The sequence below is a fragment of the Brienomyrus brachyistius genome, chromosome 13 (assembly GCF_023856365.1).
Source record: "Brienomyrus brachyistius isolate T26 chromosome 13, BBRACH_0.4, whole genome shotgun sequence".
NCBI lineage: Eukaryota > Metazoa > Chordata > Actinopteri > Osteoglossiformes > Mormyridae > Brienomyrus > Brienomyrus brachyistius.
This window is the reverse complement of record NC_064545.1, coordinates 24974163-24998544: the sequence shown is the minus strand read 5'-3', so window position 1 is coordinate 24998544 and position 24382 is coordinate 24974163. Positions and strand designations below refer to the sequence as shown.

Below are 24382 nucleotides of genomic sequence, written 5' to 3'. Positions count from 1 at the left end.
CATGTGACCCAGGCGGAGATTCGAACCCAGGTCTCAGCGGTGTGAGGCAACAGTGCTAACCACTGCACCACCATGCCTCCATTGCTGCTGTCAAAACAAGTAGTATTATCGGTCACTAGCTAAGCAGTTTTAGTTTTGCAAATTTTGTTTTCTATTTTCGGATATGAACTTAACTTCTTAATATGTGTTTTTCGGTAGACTAATTAATGTCCTATTATTCGGATTGTAAACCTTCTGAACTTCATTCATAAAACAAGAGTTCTGGCTATTCCAGAGAGGATCGCACAGGTGAACTACGCCAATGTTACGCATAACAAAAGCACTCTCTATTCTCCACTTACACACAACTGCCCTATAGCCTGTACATAAACTACTGCTAAAGAAAAGGGGTAAAGCACGGCAACCCTGCCCATGTTCAGTGTCATTGGCCGCGAACCAGCATAAGCCCCTCCCACTAATCATGTATTTGAATAATAAAATACTTATCTTGAATAAGGAACAAGAACCTCCCTCGAGGATTGTTTCATAAATAAACTGGGCTGCGATGAGGAAACTGAGTGAGCTGGGCAATGAGTTCATGCCCATACACGAGAGAATTAAAATAAGCAAACTTAACCTAACCCTACCTTCCCACAGGAGGCAATCAATCCTTCCCCCTTAAAAGAAATGAGCTGCATCCTCATTACCTATCTTCATTGTCAGCAGCCCTAACCGGTTGTACATGATACTCCCCCATCTCAAAAATTGCCCACAGCCAAACTCTCCAGCGGATGCTATACAAATTACTTGGCTCCGTCGCAGTCATTCTTTATTCCTCGTCCCTCAAAGCTATTGGAGTTGTTTTCAAAAAACCCTCCAAAGAGGGTGTTCCTGCACTACCCCCAAATTATTCATGGGCGGGGCCTTTGGATCCAAAATGAACAGTCTGTGATTGGAGCTAGCTGGTGAATCCAGCATGCGTGTGACAGGTAATGGATGCCATGTTTATTTGTATGTTGTATATAAAACGATATTACAGTACAAATCCCTTTGAGGTGTGCATTAGATCTGTCATGAGTCTATGATGGCTTAACAGGTTACAAGTCCTTGTATCTCCCCAAGTTCAAACTGAATCCCTCTTAATGATCTAACACACTCTTTCAGGTTGAGTGAAGAGTAAAAATGTCCTTATGTCTGTGAGCTTGCCTCCCATCCTAACCAAACTTTGCTCATCTACTTTCATTCTTCTCAAGCTTTCTTCCTGACTTAAGTATAAGAGAAGCTTCACTAGATGAGCAGTTATAAAATGCTGTGAATGATGTCAATTATGATAACAAACGTGAATCTTTATTCTTTCTCAGATATGCAATGCAAAGGATATCCCAAGTAAGTAAGACCAGCTGAAAGACATCAGTCTTTACTGTTCAGCATCATCCATCCATCCATTGTCCAAACTGCTTATCCAACTGGGTCACGGGGGGTCTGGAGCCTATCCTGGAAGCAATGGGAACAAGGCAGAAAACAACCCAGGATGGGGGGCCAGCCCATCACAGGGCACACTCACACACCATTCACTCACACATGCACACCTACGGGTAATTTAACAACTCCAATTAGCCTCAGCAGGAGCAGTGTGTGGCTCTGTGGGCTAAAGCCTGTGTGCCTGTAATCAGAAGGTCGCAGGTTCAAACCCCGCCTCAGACTGTGGGTCCTTGAGCAAGGCCCTTAACTCCCAGCTCTCTGGGCGCCGCTATGGGTGGCAGCCCTTCGCAGACACCTTCCTCTATGAAAAAAGAGCAAGTTGTGGGAGGCGTAAAGACAATTTCCCTACGGGGACAATAAAAGTATCGATTATTATTATGTCTTTGGACTGTGGGGGGAAACCGGAGTACCCGGAGGAAACCCCATGACAACATGGGGAGAACATGCAAACTCCACACACATGTGACCCAGGCAGAGATTCGAACCTGGAACCCAAAGGTGTGAGGCAACAGTGCTACCCACTGCACCACCATGCCACCCCCTAGTCAGCATAATATGGGTTAAATTAAATTAATGCACTGTTAACAGGTGCTCGGCACTTTTGTTAATATTGGCAGTGATGTTTCTGTGTGTGAGTGGTTAGAAGTGTTATTCTCTTGGTGGTGAGATTACTGAGGCTAACGCTGTGCCCAGATGCAGAACTGGTCCCGCAAATATCAGTGTTGGAGGTCATGTCTGACAGAGAGCCTTCAGAAGTGGACAACAATAAGCAACCTCTCTCTCCCAGGTGTGAATATCTCTGATCTGCTATTTTTTATTAACAAACATGTGATTTTTTTAGATGAGGCAAACAATATTGGTTACTCACCGAGTGTTGCAATTTGAAGTCTACCAGTCATCTATATTTTTGGAATGTAAATTTAATGTTACCTTGTTGACAGCATTAGCCAAATCTCAACATGCACTGCGATGCAATGAAGTGCATTGTGATCTGAGCAGCCTTTAGAAGTTAAACGAAAAGACAAAAAGTTATATCTGAGATTTTCCAAAAGCACGTAACTGGACCTGACTTTATGCCCCCCACTTCCTGTTATGCCCCCCCCCTTGTTCAGATGTGTTCTGCAGCCATGCATTAGACATTGAGTAAGGTCTGCTTTCTTTTTGTCAGTAAACCCGAAATTTAAAAACTGCCTGCATTTGTACGCAGAGTTCTTGGCTGGTTGAAGCACAGCTTTGAGAAGGTGATCCCCCAGCCCCCAGAGGTCCACGCTCCTGTCAACACAGAGACCTCTTTGGAAAGGGACACCCTTGCGTCTTCTCCAGCTGCAACTCCATCTTCATCCGCCACGCCACCTCTAGCACCAGCTCCAGCCCCTGAAGTGGAGAAAGGTGGGGGAGCTTATCATGCACTGCCAATCATCTAACCTGAATGAGTCACCAACTTTACCGGTTTCCTTAGGAGTTCGGCAAGCTGTGATTGACCAGACCCATGCCTGGTAGTGCTGGTGCTTTCAGTCTGTTTGTATCTCTCCTCTCTCAGTGGTCTCACCACCAGAAGAGCCATCAAAACACGTGACAGAAGAACCCCCATTACCAAAGTAAGACAGCAAAAAGGGATTTAAAAAAAAAAAATCCCGTTTTGACCTGTAGTCTATCCATCTTTGTCAATATTGAGGTCTATCAAATTTTATAAAATTTATTTATCCTCCAGAAGAGGGCGCCATTTAATAGTCCATGTTCTTAAGACAACGACATATTTGTGGTAGAGGTGATAGCATGAATGGTCACACAAATTGTACTGTTCCAGCAAATACCATAGGGACTGTTTCAGGCAAACTAAGAAACAGAATTATAGCAAAGACAAGTAAAACACAATCACCTCAATCAACTCAGGCACCTAACAAACCCAGAAACAAAATGCAAACCACAAAACTCAGGAAGCAGAAAAACTGATACAAATGAAACACTAGACAACATCCATCCATCCATCTTCCAAACTACTTCTCCTACTGGGTCACAGGGGGGTATTGAGCCTATCCTGGAAGCAATGGGCACGAGGCAGGGAACAACCCAGGATGGGGGGCCAGCCCATTGCAGGGCACACTCACACACAGGCACTCCTATGGGCAATTTAGAAAGTCCAATTAGCCTCAGCATGTTTTTGGACTGTGGGGGGAAACCGGAGTACCCGGAGGAAATCCCACGACGACATGGGGAGAACATGCAAACTCCGCACACATGTGACCCAGGCGGAGACTCAAACCCGGGTCCCACTAGACACGAAAATCTACAAAACAGAAAGACAGAGGTGGATGGACTCAAACACACAACAGAGGGGTTTATAGGTAGACACCCATAGAGCCATCCGGCAGTCTAAGTGAGCTGGTGAAACACACTAAGGACAACAGGGAGTAGAGGATGGCCAGCGACAGAGGCCGGCCACAGAGAGGAGACACGAAAGGCTGGGGCAGCCCGGCGTAGACCCTGACATAATGTCGGGTTACAGTTTTGCTCAGTCACTTGGTATATATGGTACATTTCTCAGATCAGAAATGAAATTCTCATAACTACTTGTACAACCTCCACATCATCGGCTCCCTTGTGCACATCATAAATGTAAAGTCTCTTTTTTTTGTTCAAATTGCAAATGCTTTGGCTCAGTCATGCAAATGATCATGTACAGTCATCTGCTGATTCCTACATTTTCAACTGTTTATGTCATGTTGGTCAAAATGTATTATACTGGTTCCACCACTGGAATAGACGTACCCCCCCCCCCCCCAAAAAAAAAAACATCTAGGCATTAGTTTGTTGCATAAGTTATTACATACAAAATGGATGAACCAGTTGTCATAATTGGTCAAGCATATTCTCTATACATATCTATTACAGTCTTTTTTATATAAATGTGTCCTAAATTGATCAATTGCTGTCAGTTGTATCTTGACTTTCACCAGTAGAGGGGAATGTTTAAGGCGTTAGATCGAGCAGTGATCAGCCAGTTCTCTGACATTGCACAGAGGTGCATCAAGCATTCAGTCGCCAAGCATATATTGACAGAGCAACACAGTGTTGCAATGTGGCAATGGAAGCACAACAAGGAAATGAGCAGGGCAAACAGCCAATGAGAAGAAGAGGAGTGAGGCTGCAACCTCGATGCCCAAAGTTCTCTGCCAGCCTGGTCGATGTGCCCAGCACACAGAGGGTTAAATACCATCAAGCTGATAGTGCTGCAGTACTGATATATAGAGAGAAAATGGATGTGAACCTCTCTAACAGCAATGTGCAGTAGGGTCCATGGGCTCAGCCGCTTCTTTGCTATGTTGCCCAGTTGCCATTTTCTATTATACATATATCTATGTAAACACTTCTGCTCTCATGCTTCTTTGCATATTATGCATTTCTATCTCTATGCCTGCGTTTCTGTACTTATGCATTTTGTAGCTGCTGTACTGCTGGTGTGACAATGAAGCACTACTGCACACAAGTGGTGCAACAATGAGGATTCTTATATAACTTGTTTATATAGAAAGACAAGCGCATCATTTGTTACAGGGGAAACAGTACATTTTTGTTTTGAGAAGCTTGTTTTACAGGCTTTGGCTTTCATGAGTATCTTTATTATAAGGCAATAAAACGGACCTAATGTCGATCTTAAATAAAGGCCAATTTTAGTAGATTACTGCAGCCAGCAGCTGGAGAAATAGTTTGGAAGCTTCTAGATGGAATGGGAGCATTGTGGGGCTAGAATAGGATTGTGCATTTATTCTTCAGTGGCATTAACAGAATGTGTCTGTATGCCCGTCTTGTAGTGTGCTGAGCTGGATTTTGCAGGAGCTGAGCCGCTGGATGCCACAGCCTGCCGTCAAACACAAAGACAGCACTGCGGTGAGTCAGGCGCGAGGACCCTATAGCACAAGGCCATCAGAGTGAAAAGGGTCCTGAGGTCTGCTGTCCTCAGTTCTGATTGGCTGAATAGCAGTGACATCATCTGCTAGATTCAGGGCTAGAAGTTCTATCGTCTGCTTAGTTGGAGCCCAGGAACCTTTGGCTTTGTAAGTCAGTTGTAGAAAGGTAACAAACACATTTACCATGCATTCAGCAAAAGACCTGATGGAACCCCCACGCTCCCCAACACACACACAGACATAGAAGTATGACTTAAATATATAAATGTCTGACCCTGTTCTCTGGCATCAGGATTTGCTCTCATCAGTATCTGTGTGTCTCAGCAAGATGATGATCTGCGTAAATTACAAAGTGCACATGAACCTGTACTCATACTCATACAACTGCCATCATTCTTCAATAACTTTCCCTGTCTTTTTGTTGCATAGGGTCACACTGAGGCTGTACAAAATGGTATGTGACAGTTTTTTTTTTTTTTAGAATAGATTTAATCACATTAGTCGGCTGTCTGCACACAATGAAGGGACAAGAGAATTTCATAAAGTCAAGCCAGCAGGAAATACAGGCTGACATTTTTGAGAAAACACCAGACCTGAACCAATCCTGTCCAGGTTTATGTTTTGTAACACTTCGGCCAAAACCATTAAACACTTACACTTGCAGGACGTACCTAGGCAGAGATCTCCTATGTCAGAGTACAGAGGGGGGCCATGGTGTCCCTGTGAGGCTGTAATGTGAGATTTAGACTAACTCAGCTCCTCTTCTCCTTCCGTTTCAGGGGGGAAGGTGCTGACAGCCTCTCAAACATAAAGAGAATGAAGACTGAGGAAAATTCTGCCACACAGACATGCTGATAGGAACAAGGACAGACTGATAGGCACACAGAGAAACTGACAGGCACATGGACAGGATGACAGGCAGACAGACAAGCTGGCAGGCACATGGTCAGGCTGACAGGTACAAGGACAGACTGATAGGCACACAGAGAAACTGACAGGCACATGGACAGAATGACAGGCAGACAGACAAGCTGGCAGGCACATGGTCAGGCTGACAGGCACAAGAACAGGCTGACAGGCACATAGACAAGCTGACAGGCACCCATACAGGCTGACAGGCACACGGACAGGCTGACAGGCACACGGACAGACTGGCAAACATAAAGAGAAATATGAAGAAAGTATAATTGACTCAAAAACAGACATAACTGCTTTGTAGAGAAACAGAACAGCTAGAACTAGCAGCGTTCACATAGCTATAATGCATTACAAGGGAAATGTTTATATTGCAGAGTAACAGCCAATTAAATTGTCATGGAATATGACCCTGAAATACCAGTTGTCCTTGTTTTGTCCCCAGTTAAAGACTGTGTTGTTTAATTGTTTAATACCTTTAGCATGAGAGGACAAATTACAAGTTGGAAATCTGGTACTTATAGTTGCATCACACCTTGGTGCTTTTAGCTGCGGTGTACACAGTATGGAATTAGTATGTTTCACTTTTCAGTATTGCTGTAATGCACTGGTAAATCACTGCCCTCGTTTGATCACTGCATTCGCTTGTTAGGTCAAACCAGGCAACGATTGATTAGGCATAGAAATCCCCTCCGCCACGAGTCTGCATCTCTCATCACTGTGTTTGAGCTCCCAGTATGCAGCTGCATGTTTTTTGTAGCTGTACCTCTTCACCCCCTGAGTGAACATGATCAGAGCCTGAAACTACAAAACTGTAAATCACTGTTTCTTCAGATATTTCTGTGTGTGTTTTTTCCTTTCTCTGCAAACAGCTTCCGCATGCCTAAGGCAGCTATCTTGTTGAAAATGCTTTGTGGTATAAAATAAAGTCATGAGCCAGAGTACAGAGTACAGTGTGTTATGTATGGGGGGGCATTTTACAGTGTTCAGGGCCTTGCTTGTCCATGCTGCATTACTGTACTGGCAAAGTGTTACTCAACACTGACAAGAGCAGTTAGTCAGGCAAAACACACCAACATCGGTTATGCTGAACCAGAAATTCTTTAAGGTTTCCACAGATAATAGTAAATCTACATATGATTTAATAAAACCATTAAGAAAGTTGTAAGCTCCATTCAATGGTTTTAAGTTTAATGAAACTATTTGGGCAATGTTTAAGGTAGACGCTACATCATAACATTGGTTATTACTTCTAATGCTTTGTGTGACTTAATCACGATCACTGTTTTTTCTTAGCTGTTATTTAAAGGTCATTCTGATGATTGTTATGATTGAGCGTGCCAATCCCAAATGAAAGAAACCTCACTGCTGGTCTTGTTCGTGCTGACTGCCACCCCCGTGGTTAATGCTGATCATGCAGTCAGACTGGCAGCATTGATCCCACACATGGCTGCCTTTCCTCCAGGCTGTCTATATCGCGATCCCGAGGAGATGGCTCTGGAAGATGTCGATCCAGACTGGGAGAGGGGAAAGTGGGAGATGGGGGACGTGAGCGTCCCTCTGGGCCGCCTGCCTCAGGTTATTCAGCAGGAGGGTGCAGGCACACAGACTGGGCGCTGGACCCCTATCATGGACCGCATCAAGCGGGAGGCCGAGGAGGCCCTACTGGCAACTCTGGAGGAGAGGCAAGGATGTAGATTTGGGACCAATATTGTAGGAATACTGTGTGTGTTAAGGGAGCCGGGGGTTCAGGACTGATATGGTCCCTACCAGTGTTGAAATCAAGCCTACGCTCTTGAATATGGTTAAAGGTTCTTTGTTGGCATATATGCCGTAACCAGGCCACCGATTTCAGGAGGAGAACTGGGGAAGATGTCCCACACCTGGGTCTGAGGGTGTCCGGGAGCGGGTCCATGCTGTAGCTTCATGACATAGAAAGATCTTTTCTCTGTTTTGAATTAATCACTTTAGTCATTCGAGAAATGAGACTTTGATAAGCCACGATGGGTGGGGTTACCGTGTGTGTAGTGAGTTAAATAGGCTGGCGATCGCTTCAAGAGTTCAACGCCAAATATACCATGCATACTTCCTGCTAGTCCCCGCCCCAGAATCCTCTACTGCACCTCGGATTGGCAACCGAGCCCTGTTTGCTTTCTCCAGACTCCAACTGGAGAGGCTGGAGTCTGCGAGGATGGCGGAGGAGTTTGCCAGGCGGGCCGTCGAGAGAGCGGTGAGGAAGCTGGCGGAGGAGCGGGTGGAGGAGCGGGCCGCCATGAAGGCGTGGGAGCCTCAGGCGGAGACAGACGGTGGAGAACAGTAAGATATGCAGCCGAATCTCAGTCACCAGCCTGCCCCACACTGAGTTATATGAGAAAGGTCCGGGCACTTCTCCCTCCTTGACTCTGGATATCTCTGTGCTGCCTTGGCGGCGCCTCAGTGGCGCCTTGGCGGCTTCCCGGCTTGCGATAAAAAGCGCTATGTGAGAATGGGAGCTGTGACGTAAGTACGTGGCACGGCAGCAGATCGCCATGACACAGAGACCTCCCAAAGTCCTGTATGAACATCCCAGCCTAACCACTGTTTGTTTCACAAAGATGTCTAGATATCCAGAACCAAGAGAATGAAGAAGATCCAGAGTAAGTCCTGTTCCCATTCTAATTTAGTTTCTGTAGTAGATTAACAAGCCAGCATCACTCAGTTATTTGGCCAAACGAGATGGTGGGCAGCTACCTGACCTTGGGTGCTTCCCCGGTCATGTGCTGCACAGGTTACTGAGGATACAGGAGGAGAGCGAGGAGGAGATCGCAGAGAATTCGACGGCAGTGTAAGAGCCCTCAGCCTGCAGAGGGTCTGCAGGGCGAACATCCACACTCTATGCCTCCGTATCAGTGGGTTTTTGCATGGTGGGATTATTTTTCAGAAGGGTTCTTCAATAATATGCACTAAACTGTTACATTAACAGTGGGGACCAGAGATCCTCTGCATCTTCTGTTCATATATAGTCTGAGCTGCTGACTGTGTAAGGAAATTGCTGTTGTACCACTGTATAATGATACTATTGTTCTTAATAGTTAATTTTCAATACATCCAAAAAACGTTGAGCCTGGAAGCAGCCTGCCGTGCAGTGTAGCCTTCTACTAACAGAACCAGAATTAAACCAGGATTTAAAAATGCAGATTTTTTAAAATATGGAGTGGTCTCTTATACATTACATGATGCACTTGTAGATTCAAAGACAGAAAGACTGAAAAGCTAACATGCAACAAGTCCAATGCAATAGATTTTCTCGGTCTTTTGAAACAGCAGATTGATGCTGAGGTGGAGAGACTTACCAAGTTTACATTACATTCGTTTTACTTAATTTACTTTGTAGTTATTTTCAATTATTTAAAAAGGAAACTAATTAATGCTTTAAATATTAACCGTTTACTTCACTTTTAAACTCACATGCTTTACTAAGTATTCATTGTTGAATCTTGAATTCATTTTTGGCAAATGGTGTTACCCTGAGTCTTTTTCTAAAATAAATTATTAATGAGCATGAAACGACCTTTGATGTGCAACAAATTGACGTGTTTTCCGTAAATGTTTGTGAAGTCATTGTCCCATATGTTCCCGCCTAAGGCACAGAATGCGTTCGGGCTTGTCCCTACAGGCCATCGCTTCACTGTAAACTCCGGAAAATCCCAGTAGGATGTTCATTAATTATTCCCGCTGCTATAGCAACACGCTTCCCAGTCATAGCAACTGCGCTGCTTCTCCTCTGGACGGTTGCCTTAGAAACTTACCTCTGCTTTCATGTTTTCTGCGCTGACACTGCAAAAGGATGGCGCAATCTCCACTTACTGCACGAGAAATATGATTTAGAAGCTCGATTTATCTTTCGCATACGCTTGTTCCATGCGTATTTGGTTGCACTTTATAACTCCTTTTGACATGACTGCTAATGTGTAAATTCTAGAGCCGTCCTCTTTTTTACAGAACCTTCCGGTGGACCTTTTGTAAGTGGATTTTTTGCTATTTCTTTTTTTGTCTTCATTCTAGGGCTGCTTGTAAATATGCTCTACCAGATAGTTACGGTATTCGTCTAGTAGCTGTCGCTGCCGTTTTAAAACCATTAAAAAGTTACGCAACACTATTGCCATTCCCGTGATGTTTTTATTCTTTATTTCATTGTGAATGTTAGTTTGCTGCACGATTTGGATGCTAAAGGGGTTTTTGTATATATTGTGATAATTTCGCCAGTATTTAACATGATGTCACTGTTGCAAACGCTTGGGATGTTTTGTATTTAAAGAGCAGCCGCGATGTAGGCATTGCTGTGGGTTCCGTCACATACTGCATAGGACAGTTAATACTGCACATGCTCCGGGTCTTGAGTGTGTTGTTTTCCTGACATTTTTTGGCTTTCCACAGGTGCTTCGTGTGTCCCGTGGAGAATATACGCAGCCCTCCAGAACGCAAACTACAGTCTTCAGAGACATTAGCTCAGAGCCCCCCTCCACAACCACACAGAAATTCTCACTGGGAACCAGGGGCGGATGAAGTCAAGGCATTATCACCTCCTCTCGAGGACCAGAAATCAGAATCAGTAGAGACAGAGCTTCCTTCACCCACAGAACCTGACCATCTAAGGACATTATCTCCTCTGACTGAGGAACCAGTAACTGAACCATCATCACCGCCTAAACCAGCAGTGGTAACAAAGAAAGACTCACACAGCAGAATTTCCCCATCTGAAGACAACGCGGATTGTCCACCAGTGACCAAGCAGCCAAAGAGTAGCGAGGATCAGTGTCTCGCCCCAGTTTCTGCACAGGTAAGACCAGCGTTGCCTTGCTGCCAAACCATTGTGACATCCTGGTTATGCAGCTCCACAGTTCAGTCATTTATAGCTGTTCATTTGCACCATTGCAGGGTGAAGATGATAAGGGGGTCAAGTGTGAAGGCAAGTCCGCATGCTTCGTTAAAATGAAATTCACAGATGCGCAAATCATCCTTAAATGTAGTGTATGACACTGTGGAGGGCTTGTATGTCTTGCAGACTGCTTATGGTTGTGTTTCTCAACCCAGACAGTCCCTATTTTTGCTCCTTCTCAGCTCACCGGGTGCTGGGAGGGAGCAAAAACGTGGAGTGTCTGGGGTCCCCGAGGACCGGGTTGAGAAACACTGGCCTATAGTGTAATTAACACGAGTAAATAATGTAATATTGTGATTTTGGGCTTTTTGTGATTCCCTTATTGAAACACAGGACAGTTGAGACCATTGTGTCTCGCAGAGCAGAGAGCGCTTGTGAGGTTCTCAGGTTCAGCTTCTTGATGGTCGCTGTCCTTGTGCTGATGCTGAGTATGAATTTTCCTCAGCTTAATAGGCTGACAGTTGTAAAAAAAAACAAAAAACAAATCTGTCAGTTTTGCAGAGCATGAGACAGTGACAGGCTGTGTTGTCTCTGCCTTTCAGCCCCAGGCAGCTGTCCTGCAGTAAAACACTGTCTAATGCGAGTCCCCTACATGCCTGACTGCCTCGACCACTGCAGCCGTCGCCTGCAGGATGGTGGCGTGACTTTGCCGAAACTGCCCCCCATGCCGGAGTTGCCCCCTCAGCTGGCCCAGCTGAACCACCACCTGCAGCTACACCTCTACCAGCTCAACCAGCACCTGCAGCCACACCTGGACCTGCTCAACCAGCACCTGCAGCCACACCTGGACCAGCTCAACCAGCACCTGCAGGCGCAGCTAGCCCAGTTGAAACCTCAACTGCCCCCACAGCTCGTTCAGATACCCCAGCTCAGCCGCCAGTACTACCTCAACATCGTGAACCGCCTGAACAGACTCAAGCCTCAACAAGATGCCTAAGCAGAATCTAGCCCTGGAGTTAGACCAACTAGTGCAGCAGGACCCCGCCCTGCTCTCGCGGACCCCCTCCCCATCCTCCCCTGGCAGCACGCTGGAGCTTCCCAATGTTCCCAGTTACCCCCGCCTGCCTCCCATTGGCCATTCCAAGCTGTTATCAGGCCTCTCTAATCCTAGCTTCCACATTGAGGAAAACCCCAGCCTGCCCTCCGCCCGACCCTCAGGTGAAACATTCGCATCATCCTCTAGTGCCACACAAAGGCAGCTCCATTACAGCACATTTTATCTGAGTTATGATTGAAATCTGGTCTCATTGTATTATCTCAAAACAAAATATCTTAGTTACTTGATAAATACACATTTAAGAAGTACACTATCATTCACCTACTACATATTCGGGTGGACAGTCAAAGAACTTTGAAGCCCTTTTCATCAATTTTAGTGAGGGTGTACAGTTTTAGTGAGGGTGTACAGTTTTAGTGAGGGTGTACAGTTTTAGTGCGGGTGTAGTTACTGTTTTCTGCCTTTATGGGGCAGCCTAGTGCCATGCCGTCACACTGCGGTCACACTGCCGTCACATCCTGAACTGTAGCATGGTGCATCACACTGCCGTCACACTGCGGTCACATCCTGAACTGTAGCATGGTGCGTCACACTGCCGTTACATCCTGAACTGTAGCATGGTGCGTCACACTGCATCCCAGGTTTCTCACAAACATATATAATGCTGTGCTTCTCAAGGGTCTCACTTACTTGGAGTAGCGTTCCTCAACCCAGTCCTCTGTGACCTCAGACAGTCCACATTTTTGCTCCCTCCCATCTTCCAGCGCACCTGAACCCCAAATACCTAGTACAGGTGCATTGGGAGCTAGGAGGGAGCAAAAAATGTGGACCGGCTGAGGGTCCCCAAGGACTGGGTTGAGCAACACTACTTCAGATAATTCAGAAAATTCAGATAGCGGATGTTTGCCACTTAAGTTAGCAGAAAGAGTGACTTTGTGGTTTTAGGATGCTCACTCAGACTCACTCCCTCAGAGAGCTCCAGGTTAAGCATGCACCCCGCTGTCAACGTGGAGGATGTGGACACAGAGGGAGAGCTGGGAGGGGGTCCTAGCTACCTGCCTGAAGTTGTCACCCCACACAAACCCAACCTTAAAACCCTGACTGTGCCCGGCTTGAACATGGCCTCTCGGAGGTGAGCTGACGCCTCCGATCAGCGTACTATTACAATGCTATGATGAAGGGTTAGGGTTATATCAAAGCAAAATGTTTTAATCATTGGCAGAAGAAAGTATTTCTACCTATGCGTTCGTCTTTGGCTCATCAACGTGGAAATGATATCTTTAGGTGCAAACGTGTGATGCCAGTGTTGCTGTATAAGCAGGTCAATGCACTGCAGTTCGTGCATTATATGACTTAAACACACTACGCAGTTTTTCAGTGCACAGTGCATTGGGTGGTTCTTTGTCTCCACAGCCAAGTGTTCAAAAGCGTATAATGCATGGCCCGTCGTGCATTAACCGTGACATTACGGCCTCTTTACATGGGGAGATGATAAAACTTCATTCCTTTTGTATATCTCTCTTTTTCTCTTCGTATAAAGCAAATCAGAGGACAACGAGTAAGAATGCAGCAGAGATGAGATTTATGGGTAGCTGTAGCTGCAGAGTGTACAGTGTATCAGCTTGATGTGTGCGGTTAGACGCTTACACACTCCACCGCAGCTCATCCCGCTCCTGCCCCCTTAGCTGTGCCTTTCTCTTTTCCTGATCTATGTGTTTCTTCGTATTCTGTGAGCCCTGCTTGGTCGGAGCAGTGAGATCCATCCCTCCATCGTTGGTGGCTTTCTAATCACAGGAGCATAGAGATTTGTCTTACATCCCTTGTGCTTCTCCTTCTGTTCCAGTTTTTATTCTAACATTTCCAAATATAAATAGTTATGATGTATAGCAGTGTTTCCCAACCCGGTGCTCGGGGGTCCCCTCCCAGCTCCCCAGCAAAAATGTGGACTGTCTGGCAGGAAGCCGGGAGGGAGTGAAAATACGGACTGGCTGGGGGTCCCGAGGACTGGCTTGGGAAACCCTGATGTGTAGCACGTGATCACATGTGGAACATGTAAAATAGCCCACCTCATAGCCCACCTCATAGCCCACCTCTTAGCCCACCTCATAGCCCACCTCATAGCCCACCTCTTAGCCCACCTCATAGCCCACCTCTTGTAAAACAGCTGGTGAAACATTTCTTGTAGCTCAGAGTCATTTTACCTCACAGTGTAATTGTGTGCAACAGTAAGATATATGACTATCGTTATAAAAGTTGTCATTATGACTGTTTTAGTATAGACGTTGGATGTTATCAGTCTAAAGCAATGTTATTAAAATATTGTGTGCAGGTTACACACATAATCATATGCAAATTACTAGACTTTTACAAGAATGTTTCCAAAGTGTTAACGTTCTGTGTATTTTACACTGCGAATGACAGAGGATTCATCTGGCATAGACAGATTGTATCGCAACTGACTTGACCCCAGCCTGGTAGTTTTACAGCTTGTCCTCTGTCTTTTCATTCCTCTATCCTTCCTTCTCTTTCCGTCTTCCGCCACATCCTGCGGCCCCCCCCATGTCCAACCCATCTCCCTCGTGCGGGCAGATGCATGGGTGGATCCAGAGGCCCCAAGTTGCAGTTATTTTGGACAAAGATGTAAGACTCATCCAAGCAAACCCAACTGCCTGTTGCTGTTGCCATTTACAGTCAGCATCCCCACATCCTGGACATCATATGTTCAGATCCCGCCTGCCCTCACCATGCCTTACGGCTTCACACGTCTGAGTCTGTGACCTCCCCTGCTCCAGATTAAGCAGAATCCAAACAATATCTCCTGCCAGGTCATGTGTGTTAACCCAATAAAGCCCCATTTCCAAATGTCATGCAACCCATTCCATCCCCAAGTGACTCATCATGTTCCTTGGCACAGAATCATGAATCATAACCTGCTGGATGTCACATACACGCGTGGTATCCATCGCGGCTCCTGCTATGCTGCAGCTGATCTTCTTCTGCCCTGTCCAGAAAAAGGCTGTACTCCGAGGATGATAATGATGAGGAAGATGGAGAGAGAACCATCAGGGCCTGGCGCAGCCAGAGCAGCCTCCTGAGTGCTGATGAAAGGTGAGCGGCCTCCTGGGACGTGTGTTCGACATCCCTAAATACAAAGCCTGACATCTATAAATATTACACCCAGCAGCTCAAATTTCTGTTTCAAAAAGAAGAGAAACACAATGTCACTGGAATAAATACCTGTATTTCAAATGCAGCTAATTTTATGCTAAAATCGGGAATTTCTTTTGATTTTAGTATTTTTAGTAGTTTTTTAGGTGTTATATAGGATTCTTGATGATCGTTAATTAAAAAATATATATATATATGATTATTTCTTTATATATGAGGGCTACTAGAAGTGAGCTCTTCTTAATAAATACGCTTATTCCAGCTGTCTTTGCGACGTCACTTTGCCGATGCTTTTTGGTTTCCCTGCAGGCACACACAGTGCTGTGATGTCACTTCCCCTTTGCCAGCTTGTCATTGTTCTCCGCAGCACAAAGGACCGGCCGACCTCCGCCTTAAGCCAAACGAGCACCATTGTCACCGAGCGACTCCAGGAGCTGGTGAAGCATTTTAAGGAAAGGACCGAACGCGTCAAGGAAAAACTCGTCGATCCGGACGATTCTGATGACGAAAGCCCCTCTGGCTGTGAGTAGGCGCGTGTGGGATGCGCTGTGGTTTATTGCTATGGATAGGTAATCATACCTTTTACAAAGCAAGGTTGTTATCTATCTAATATAGTGACATTGAGCCATATTAACACTCGAGTCTCTCACGTTCACCTCTTTATATGCAGCCCCCTCCAAGAAGCCTGCAGAGAATCTTCCTCCAGAGGAAGAGAAGAAGGACGAGGCCCTTGGTCCATCAGACAAGGATGTAGAGGAACACTACTATGAAAGGCTGTGCTGCAAAGTGAAACTGCCCTCATGGTCCAGGAAGGTCATGAAATACCAGCTTCCTGAAAGTATCGACCCCTTCACCAGTGAGAACTTAATCTGCCTGTCCTTCTGTTTACGGCAGTGTGTCCCAGTCCGGGCCTCGGGGACCCACAGACGGTCCACGTATTTGAGTTTTTATTTGTAGGGGATTATGGTCTGCCTGTGCGGCCCTCCAGGAACCACAGCACTGGTGAACCTCATGGATGGCTGCTAGACTTTAACATAGTTAATTATCATTCACTGTTTAATGACAGTGAATGTTTGTACTTTAGAGGCGTGAATATGAACCAGCAGCCACACAGGCAGAAAGACCAGCAGAGTGACTGAGATAATTACACGAATTTAGGAACAAGTGGATTCAGGCCTGTGACTGATTTATTTACATGATTCAGTCATAATAGCAGGTAACTACTGAAGCATGAAAAGGGCCATTTTATCTAATGCGAGAAAGTGAATTTCAGAGGCTTATGGCTTTAAAATGCAGACACATAAATATCAAGTTAGTTAATTACATGTTCAGAGACTCAGACATAATAAACAGGAGAAAGAGGCACCTACGCATGGCTTATCAGCCTGCAGAATAAAACGTGCTCTAAATGGCCTTGGGCTTCTAACTGGAGCAGCCACCGAATATCTAAAGAAGCGCAATAGGCAGAACCGAGGCACCGTCCTCCTTGCCTGAAATGCGAAGGCCACTTTTTTACCAGCTTGTTCCACCAGCCACACTTCAGAAGCGACCATCACAGAGTCTGTCAAGTACGTTAATGCGGGAAGAGAGATTTCAAGTGTCATCAGTAAAATTGCTAAAAAAAAAAAATCCACGGGGAGAATTAGAGGAACCAGAGGCACATGCGAGCAGGTTTCTGCAGTCTGGAGTAACGGGCGTGTGGAATGGAGCAGGTCTTCCAGAAAGCACAAAGGAAATTCAGTGTGTGGTTCCACCTGCTTCGCCAGACCCTCTTCCTGTGAATACTCCCACCTTTTGACACACCCACTAACCATCTGAAATGCTTACTAACCTTTCGACACGCACACTAACCTTTATACACTAACCCTAACCCACTCTGTCCTGCAGAGACTCACGTCTCCATTTATATGGTCAAAGGCTCCTGGGCTACTTAAGCTGTCAGAGTCCCCCCTCCCTCCCCGCAATATTTTCTATAACAGTAAAGTTTGTGGGCCAGAGGGAAGGGGGTGGGGTGCAATTTTATTAAACGAGGTTAGTTGAGGGTCCTAACAGGAGATGTGAGGGAGCAAAAATGTGAACTGTCTGGGGGACTGGGGTTTTCAGAGGACCGGTTTGATAAACACTTGACACACCTCTGAGTGGAATGTAAAGTTAATAAATGGAAGAATCAAAACATCTAGGTGATGAATGTCTCGCAACCCAGCTGGGCCAGTTATCAGATAAGTGTGTCCACACCACTGACTCCGGTTATCTCCTTTGCTGCAGACCTGGTCTATGTTCTCTGGCTCTTCTTTGTCACGATTGCCTGGAACTGGAACATATGGCTGATCCCAGTGCGCTGGGCCTTCCCGTACCAGACCCCGGACAACATCCACCTGTGGCTGCTGGCGGACTACCTGTGTGACGCCGTCTACATCCTGGACGTCCTGGTGTTTCAGCCTCGCCTGCAGTTTGTCCGTAGCGGGGACATCGTGGTGAGTGAATACCGAGCAGAGTGATGGATTCCCTGCTGTATATATAGTTATACAGCTCAGCTGGTCACTTTGCTATAGACGCGGGTTTCTTAGCGAAATCCACCCATTTTTAATGTCCAAATCATTCCGGTTTTTGTTACAGTGTGACAAAAAAGAAATGAGGGGCAACTACACGAAAACGCTGCGTTTCAAGGTCAGGACAATTTTTTCAGCATACTAGTTACTTCATATACTCCTGCATTTTGAGAATGTATTGTCATTGATCCTTTACTGAATGTTTATTTTAACAAAACCGCGTAATACAGATGGATATCGTATCTCTCATTCCACTGGAGTTGTTGTATTTTAAGACCGGCTTCAATTCTCTGCTTCGTCTCCCTCGGATACTGAAGGTGAGCCTTCATGAAACAATCCTGTGTTGTTGAAGTCGGCATTTCCTGTTCCTTTTACACGGCGAAGCTATATGCCCAAATAGGACTAATTCACAGTTATCGCTAAATAAACGTCTCTTCGAATCATATTACTAAATCAGAGGTTCTCAACCTAGTGCTTGGAGTTCCCTACATTTGTGCTCCCTCCCAGTTCCCAGCACACCTGTACCAGGTAGTCAGTGTTCTTGATTGCTTGGGTCAGTTCTGCTGAGAGCTGGGAGGGAGCAAAAATGTGGGTTGTATGGGAGTCGCTGTGGACCAGGTTGAGAAACACTACTGAAGTCCTGGAAGAGTAACACTGTAGAAGTGCACTGCTCTTTGTGATGCAGGGCAACCCTCAGTGTTCAACGCATGATCAATAGAGCATGTAATGAGAGCCCTTCTACCATTTTCAACCAACAGTTCATGTCTTTCTTTGAGTTCAATGACCGTCTGGAAGCCATCTTGAGCAAAGCTTACATCTACAGGTAAGATGATAATGTGGCTGATTAATACCTGAGGGGCCTAAGACCCATTCTTATTTGACTTCTCCCTGAAACTGTCCCTTGGTAGCAAATGAAACATTATACGTTTGAGTTCTATAAAAATGCCATGAGGTTCCAAAAACATGTTTATCCCTCTCATGTCAGAGTCATTCGTACCACCACCTACCTGCTCTACTCCCTGCACTGCAATGCTTGTCTTTTCTACTGGGGCTCAGATTACGAGGGACTTGGATCCACTCAATGGGCATATGATGGATCGGGCAACAGGTATACAGACGGCAGTAACAAAGGCGTAATTGGATTCCTGAGCTCTAATTTCCCTAGTCATGGTTTAACAGATTCATATTCTCTTCTGTTATCCAGTTATATTCGCTGCTATTACTATGCTGTGAAGACCCTCCTCACCATTGGGGGGGTTCCTGGACCCACCACTCTTTTTGAGACCCTCTTCCAGCTGGTCAATTACTTTGTAGGAGTCTTTGCCTTTTCCATAATGATTGGACAGGTAGGCTTGAGTTACATAATCAGCTTGAGGTACATAATCGATCGCTTCCCAACCTTATTTCTCATGGCATACCATGAATATTGGATTTTTGTTTACCTGAGGGTTTAATTTAGCTGAAGGTATTAATTATGGTGCCACAAAGGTAAATGTTCTGCCTTCAGACCTGATATGTTTCCCATTGAGTTGCAGCCATATTGTTTTGAGACAAAAGTAAAAAGGATGAACTATCAATGGGGCAGTGTTTGGCTCAGTGGGCATTCGTTAAGAATTTCAATTGATTATTTATATATGGGGCTTAAGTTGGTCCTTAACAGTTAAGTTAAGGACCGATCATTCTATAGGGCATAACTAGCAGTTACTAATAATTATGACCCCGTTTCCAATAATTGATTGGAAGATGGATGGTTAGATGGGTGGTATGTATAATTAGCACAAATACAGATTTATGTTTGGTTTAAGCCCTCAAGCCCCACAACCTGAACCCATAATTTAAATTGTGTGACACCTTTCATTAATAACCGGCTACTTCCAAACGCCCGTTTGCAGCTGATTCCTCACTTCGCTGCGCTCTTACAGATGAGAGATGTGGTGGGTGCAGCCACAGCGGGCAAGACCTACTACAGAGCCTGCATGGACAACACCATCAAGTACATGGCCTCCTACCACATCCCTCGTGATGTGCAGAACCGGGTCAAGACCTGGTATGACTACACCTGGCAGTCCCAGGGAATGCTGGGTAAGAAGCATCGAGTCACTTACCGGCAAGATACATTCTGTTTTGCTGTTACTGAATTCCGGGCCTTTCCAGGTTTCCAGGAAGCTTTGAGTGTCAGTGTTTTGTGCTTCTTTCCGTTCATCCCGGTGTCAGACGAGCAGGGGTTGCTGGTACAGCTGCCAGATAAGATGAGGCTGGACATCGCTGTGGATGTCAACTACGACATTGTCAGCAAAGTGGCTTTGTTCCAGGCAAGCGAGCGCTGGACCACGTTTCACTTCTGCTACATCCAGTCTGCATAATCACCCCGTTTTCCAATCATTCAAGAGCAACATTATTCCACTTATTTAACATTGTAAACCACATTTTCTTTTGATTAAACAGTGACTTGACTTTTCCTGATGGAGCAGAAATTACCTTTGATTTTAGAGAGTGTCACTGCCTGCTTACGCTCCTGGTTTTTGTTTTTGTGTGGTTTCATATCTCCCTTCTTCTTCCAGGGTTGTGACCGACAGATGATTTTTGACATGTTAAAGAGACTCCGCTCCGTGGTGTACCTCCCAGGTGACTATGTTTGCAAAAAGGTATATATGCCTATCCTCTTTTTTTATGAATCCGCAACAATAAACCTACGTTTTTTACATTATCCTCTCATTTCATTTAATCACTCACTTCTGCTTTGTGGATGTGACTGGAGTAGGGCAAGCCTAGGTTAGTGAACTTCATGTGCTTGTAAACAGGTTACATGCTGTTAATCTTCTAGTAATTTGAACCACCCCCCAGGACTTTGTTCTCTGTAGCATTTCAGTATTTTTTCTTGTTTGTTGTGGGAACAGCAGCATGCCATTGGTCACCCTTGAGCCAATCACGGTCTGTCTAGGAAATTAATGCTCCGCCCTCGGCCACTGCAGGGAGAGATCGGAAGGGAAATGTATATCATCAAAGCCGGGGAGGTCCAAGTGGTGGGCGGGCCCGACGGGAAGACCGTGTTTGTGACGCTGAAGGCAGGCTCTGTGTTTGGAGAAATTAGGTGAGGAGTTACTCCTGGAGTGTTTTTGTTTCAAGTGCTCATCTGACCTGCATCTAACCTGCACATCACTCGCACATGTAATTATTGCTGTTATCATTATTGCTATTATTACTGCTTCTACTGCTACTATTATTAAACACATTTTCACTCATGATTCTTGCATTTGATAACCAACACATTCATTTTGTTTTTTATGGTCTGTGACTCAGACATATGAAGCCTATTGTCCCACGTTCATTTATCGTGAAAATAACTTACTTCACCACGTTACTTTGAGTGAACATGGGGAGGGAAATTCCTCCCAAACTCATCTCTTCTGTCTGTCTCCTGGGGGGAAGCTTGCTGGCATTGGGAGGAGGGAACCGACGGACGGCTAATGTAGTGGCTCATGGCTTCGCCAACCTGTTCATCCTGGACAAGAAGGACCTGGCGGAGATCCTGGTCCATTATCCTGAATCCCAGAAGCTGCTGCGCAAGAAGGCCAAGTGAGAGAGGACTGTGGCCTCTGCGGCCTCCACAACTCCGACATGGCGCTTCTTATCGCAGCTGGGGAATCACATGCTTGGTCATATGACCAGCCCTGTGACCGTGCCAACACAGAGTGCTGCCCAGTCTCTCTGGGGAGAAGGAGGTGGAGCTAGGAAACAAAAAAGCCCTCATTGCATGAGAAAACACATTTGGAAAGGAGTTGGGTAGTTTCATGTGATGAGAAGGAAATGACGACCTTTGGTACAATGTTGCGAGCATAAAATGTGCATGATGGTATGAAAACATCAAAATAACTAATTCATTCATGCTGTTTTTACCATCATTCTCCCTCCCAGAAAAATGTTAACAAAAAACAAGAAGCCAGCGGATGATAAAGGGGAGACGAAGGACACCACCCAAGTGATCCCACCCCGTCCAGAGACTCCGAAATTATTCAGGGCAGCTCTGGAGGTGACAGAAAAGTCTGGCATGAAAGGGATCTTCTCTAAACTGAAGGGCAAGATAAACACATCCAGCTCCACCCTAGAGGTATGACCTTGGATAATCTGTAGACTGACTTCCCGTTCATAACCTCATTCAAAAAATACAAACTTTTAATTTAATAACGAACTTTGGTAACATCTCCATACAATGGTTCTCTCCATGATGAGACACGCACGGTTTGAGTCGAATGGTTTATTTCTCATTAAGCCCCTCAGCAGTTTGGGTGTTAGACCTGTCTGTGTAAGATGTGGGTCTGCAAGCCGGACACTGGGGGTGATTGAATGTTTATACTTCAGTTTTTTAGATGTCCTCCCCAGGGGTATTGATCCTTGTCCCTGTCTGTGGTTTCGTCTCTGTCCTCATAGCCGTCCAGCTCGTCCGCGATTCCCCCTCCCTCCCCCGTGCACCGCCGCTCCCCCATCCCACGCAAGCTCCCCCATGATGACGTCGACGTGGTGTCTGAAAGCTCAGACTGCTCCATGCTGATACGGATGACACCCGGGCACGGTGGGGAGGAGATGCTCTCCGTGGAAGTGTGCCCTGCGGAGCAAGAGGAAGCAGGAGACACAGAGGATGGAGAGGAGGGCAAGGAAGAGGAGGAGCAAGGGAAGTAAAACATAGGAGAGAAGAGAAAGGTGGAGAAGGAGCAAGAGAAGTAGAACAGAGATGAAAAGGAGAGTTCATGTCCGTGCCTGAAAGACTCAGCTCTCCTGCCAGTAAATTATAACTTAATCACAAGATGCTAAAACCCAAAGCCTAGATGCTCGTTTCCCTCCTACAGGCTCTATCATTAGCTGCCAAGTAACCGGCACTTCGAGCCACTCCCAAAATGACGTCGTCATTCAAAATAGAGATAATGTGTGCTTCTATTCCAAAGCGGGTGCTGCCCCTGGAACCACTGATCTGAGTCCGCAGCAGTGCGTGGCGGAAAGCTGCGGTCAAGCGTCTGGAGATGATTATGGTTATGCTTTCAGAATATCTAGTTATATTCTGCATGTCTAGTTTCAGTCAGACTCCGGCATACTGCTCCTTTTTATTTATTTATGCATTATTTTGCTTTTTTGGATGAATCATGTGGTGTTTGTTCCAAATGGAATGCCCCTTGACCCAGTAGGTGACTCTAACACCCAAAACAGGCTGGCAGAATTCATTTGACAATCAGACTGTCTTGATATGAGGAATTGCGTTTTTTATGTGTTATAGGCTGTGATACACAACCGGAACTTTCTTTCTGTCCGTCAGCTGCTGACGAATGTGCTTAGGGGTCTGCAGCAGGCAGTGATTAAGGACCCATCTTATCAGGGACACGTTTATTGTTGTTGTGTCCTTGGAAAGGGTGAATAAATGGAACTGATCAGTGGCTACTCACCTGTGTAAATAGGCGAGAAATGACCTATTTTGAGTTGAATCTGCGCTTAGCAGAGTTTTGCATTGGGCTTGGTGCTGCTGACATTCATGCTTCTCTTTCTGTTCTTGGCCGAAGAGGAAAAACTTTGAAACCCTATAAGTTCCAGGATGAGTGGATATGGTGTTTTTTTTTTTTTTACATTTTTTAGTTTTATTTAAAATGTAATGTAATGATTGAAAGGCAAAGTGTAGTAATATTAAACATAATGGTCATGCAGAATAATAATTTAGAAGAAAGGAAGAAAATCTGAAATGAAAAAAGTTCATTGTTTTTTTTTGCAACCTAGTAAGAAAAAGAAGAGAGACAATTAATATGAAAACTATCCTGTTAGGGATGATGCTTTAGTGCTGATTTTTTGGTGTGTGATGTGTGGCTCTTCGGGTTAGGGCCCTGCACCCGTGATCAGAAGGTTGTTGGTTCAGAGCTCAGGGTCAGCAGTTATTTCACCATTGGGCCCCTGAGTGTGGCCCTTAACTCCAGCTGCTCCAGGGACTGGCTGAGCCTGCTCTCTCAGCTGTACATCAGTTTGCATAAAAGTAAGTAAATTCCATTATTCATAAGGGAACAGTACATGCATCTTGTTTCTATATCACTAGTGTCATTTGTGGGCTGCAAGGGTAAGCATACATTTCAGTTTAAGGGCAGTAAAGAGAGACAGTACATTTAATTAGTGTTTCATACACTTTGATCATCCTCCGATCTGGATAAAGTGCTTAAACAGTCCGACTTTTAATGTATTTAACACATTAAAATGTCGCGAATTGGTACATTGGTTTCAAGGTCAGCATTTTTACCAGCAATACATATTACCATTGTTCATTCTTTTTCTAAAAAATAGCAGGAATATATGTCATTTAATATCCAACACAGGGAAAATAACTGTACAATTCACGTTGTACGTGTAATTCACTGTACAATTGTTTTATTAAAGCTTGTCCTGTACATATGTCGTTACGTATTGTAATACAGTGCACAGAAAGTACTATATGTGAATA

The 24382-nt window shown here is 45.3% G+C and overlaps 1 protein-coding gene across 1 annotated transcript; it reads left to right on the top strand.

Moving 5' to 3' along the window:
- The first annotated feature begins 1169 nt into the window (after positions 1-1169).
- LOC125706826 (cyclic nucleotide-gated cation channel beta-1-like) lies at positions 1170-24329 on the top strand. Its single transcript, XM_048973666.1, is given in 31 exon segments — positions 1170-1175; positions 1341-1365; positions 2155-2248; positions 2669-2850; positions 3002-3059; positions 5274-5349; positions 5799-5823; positions 7750-7969; positions 8343-8600; positions 10701-11103; positions 11202-11232; positions 11745-12141; positions 12143-12360; positions 13172-13331; positions 14789-14839; positions 15209-15307; positions 15735-15889; positions 16038-16223; positions 17633-17841; positions 17984-18034; positions 18147-18233; positions 18675-18739; positions 18902-19024; positions 19121-19262; positions 19839-19998; positions 20131-20228; positions 20478-20561; positions 20889-21007; positions 21346-21492; positions 21832-22024; positions 22345-24329. Coding segments are annotated over 31 exon segments (4371 nt in total). The 3' UTR covers positions 22594-24329.
- Positions 24330-24382: the final 53 nt, after the last annotated feature.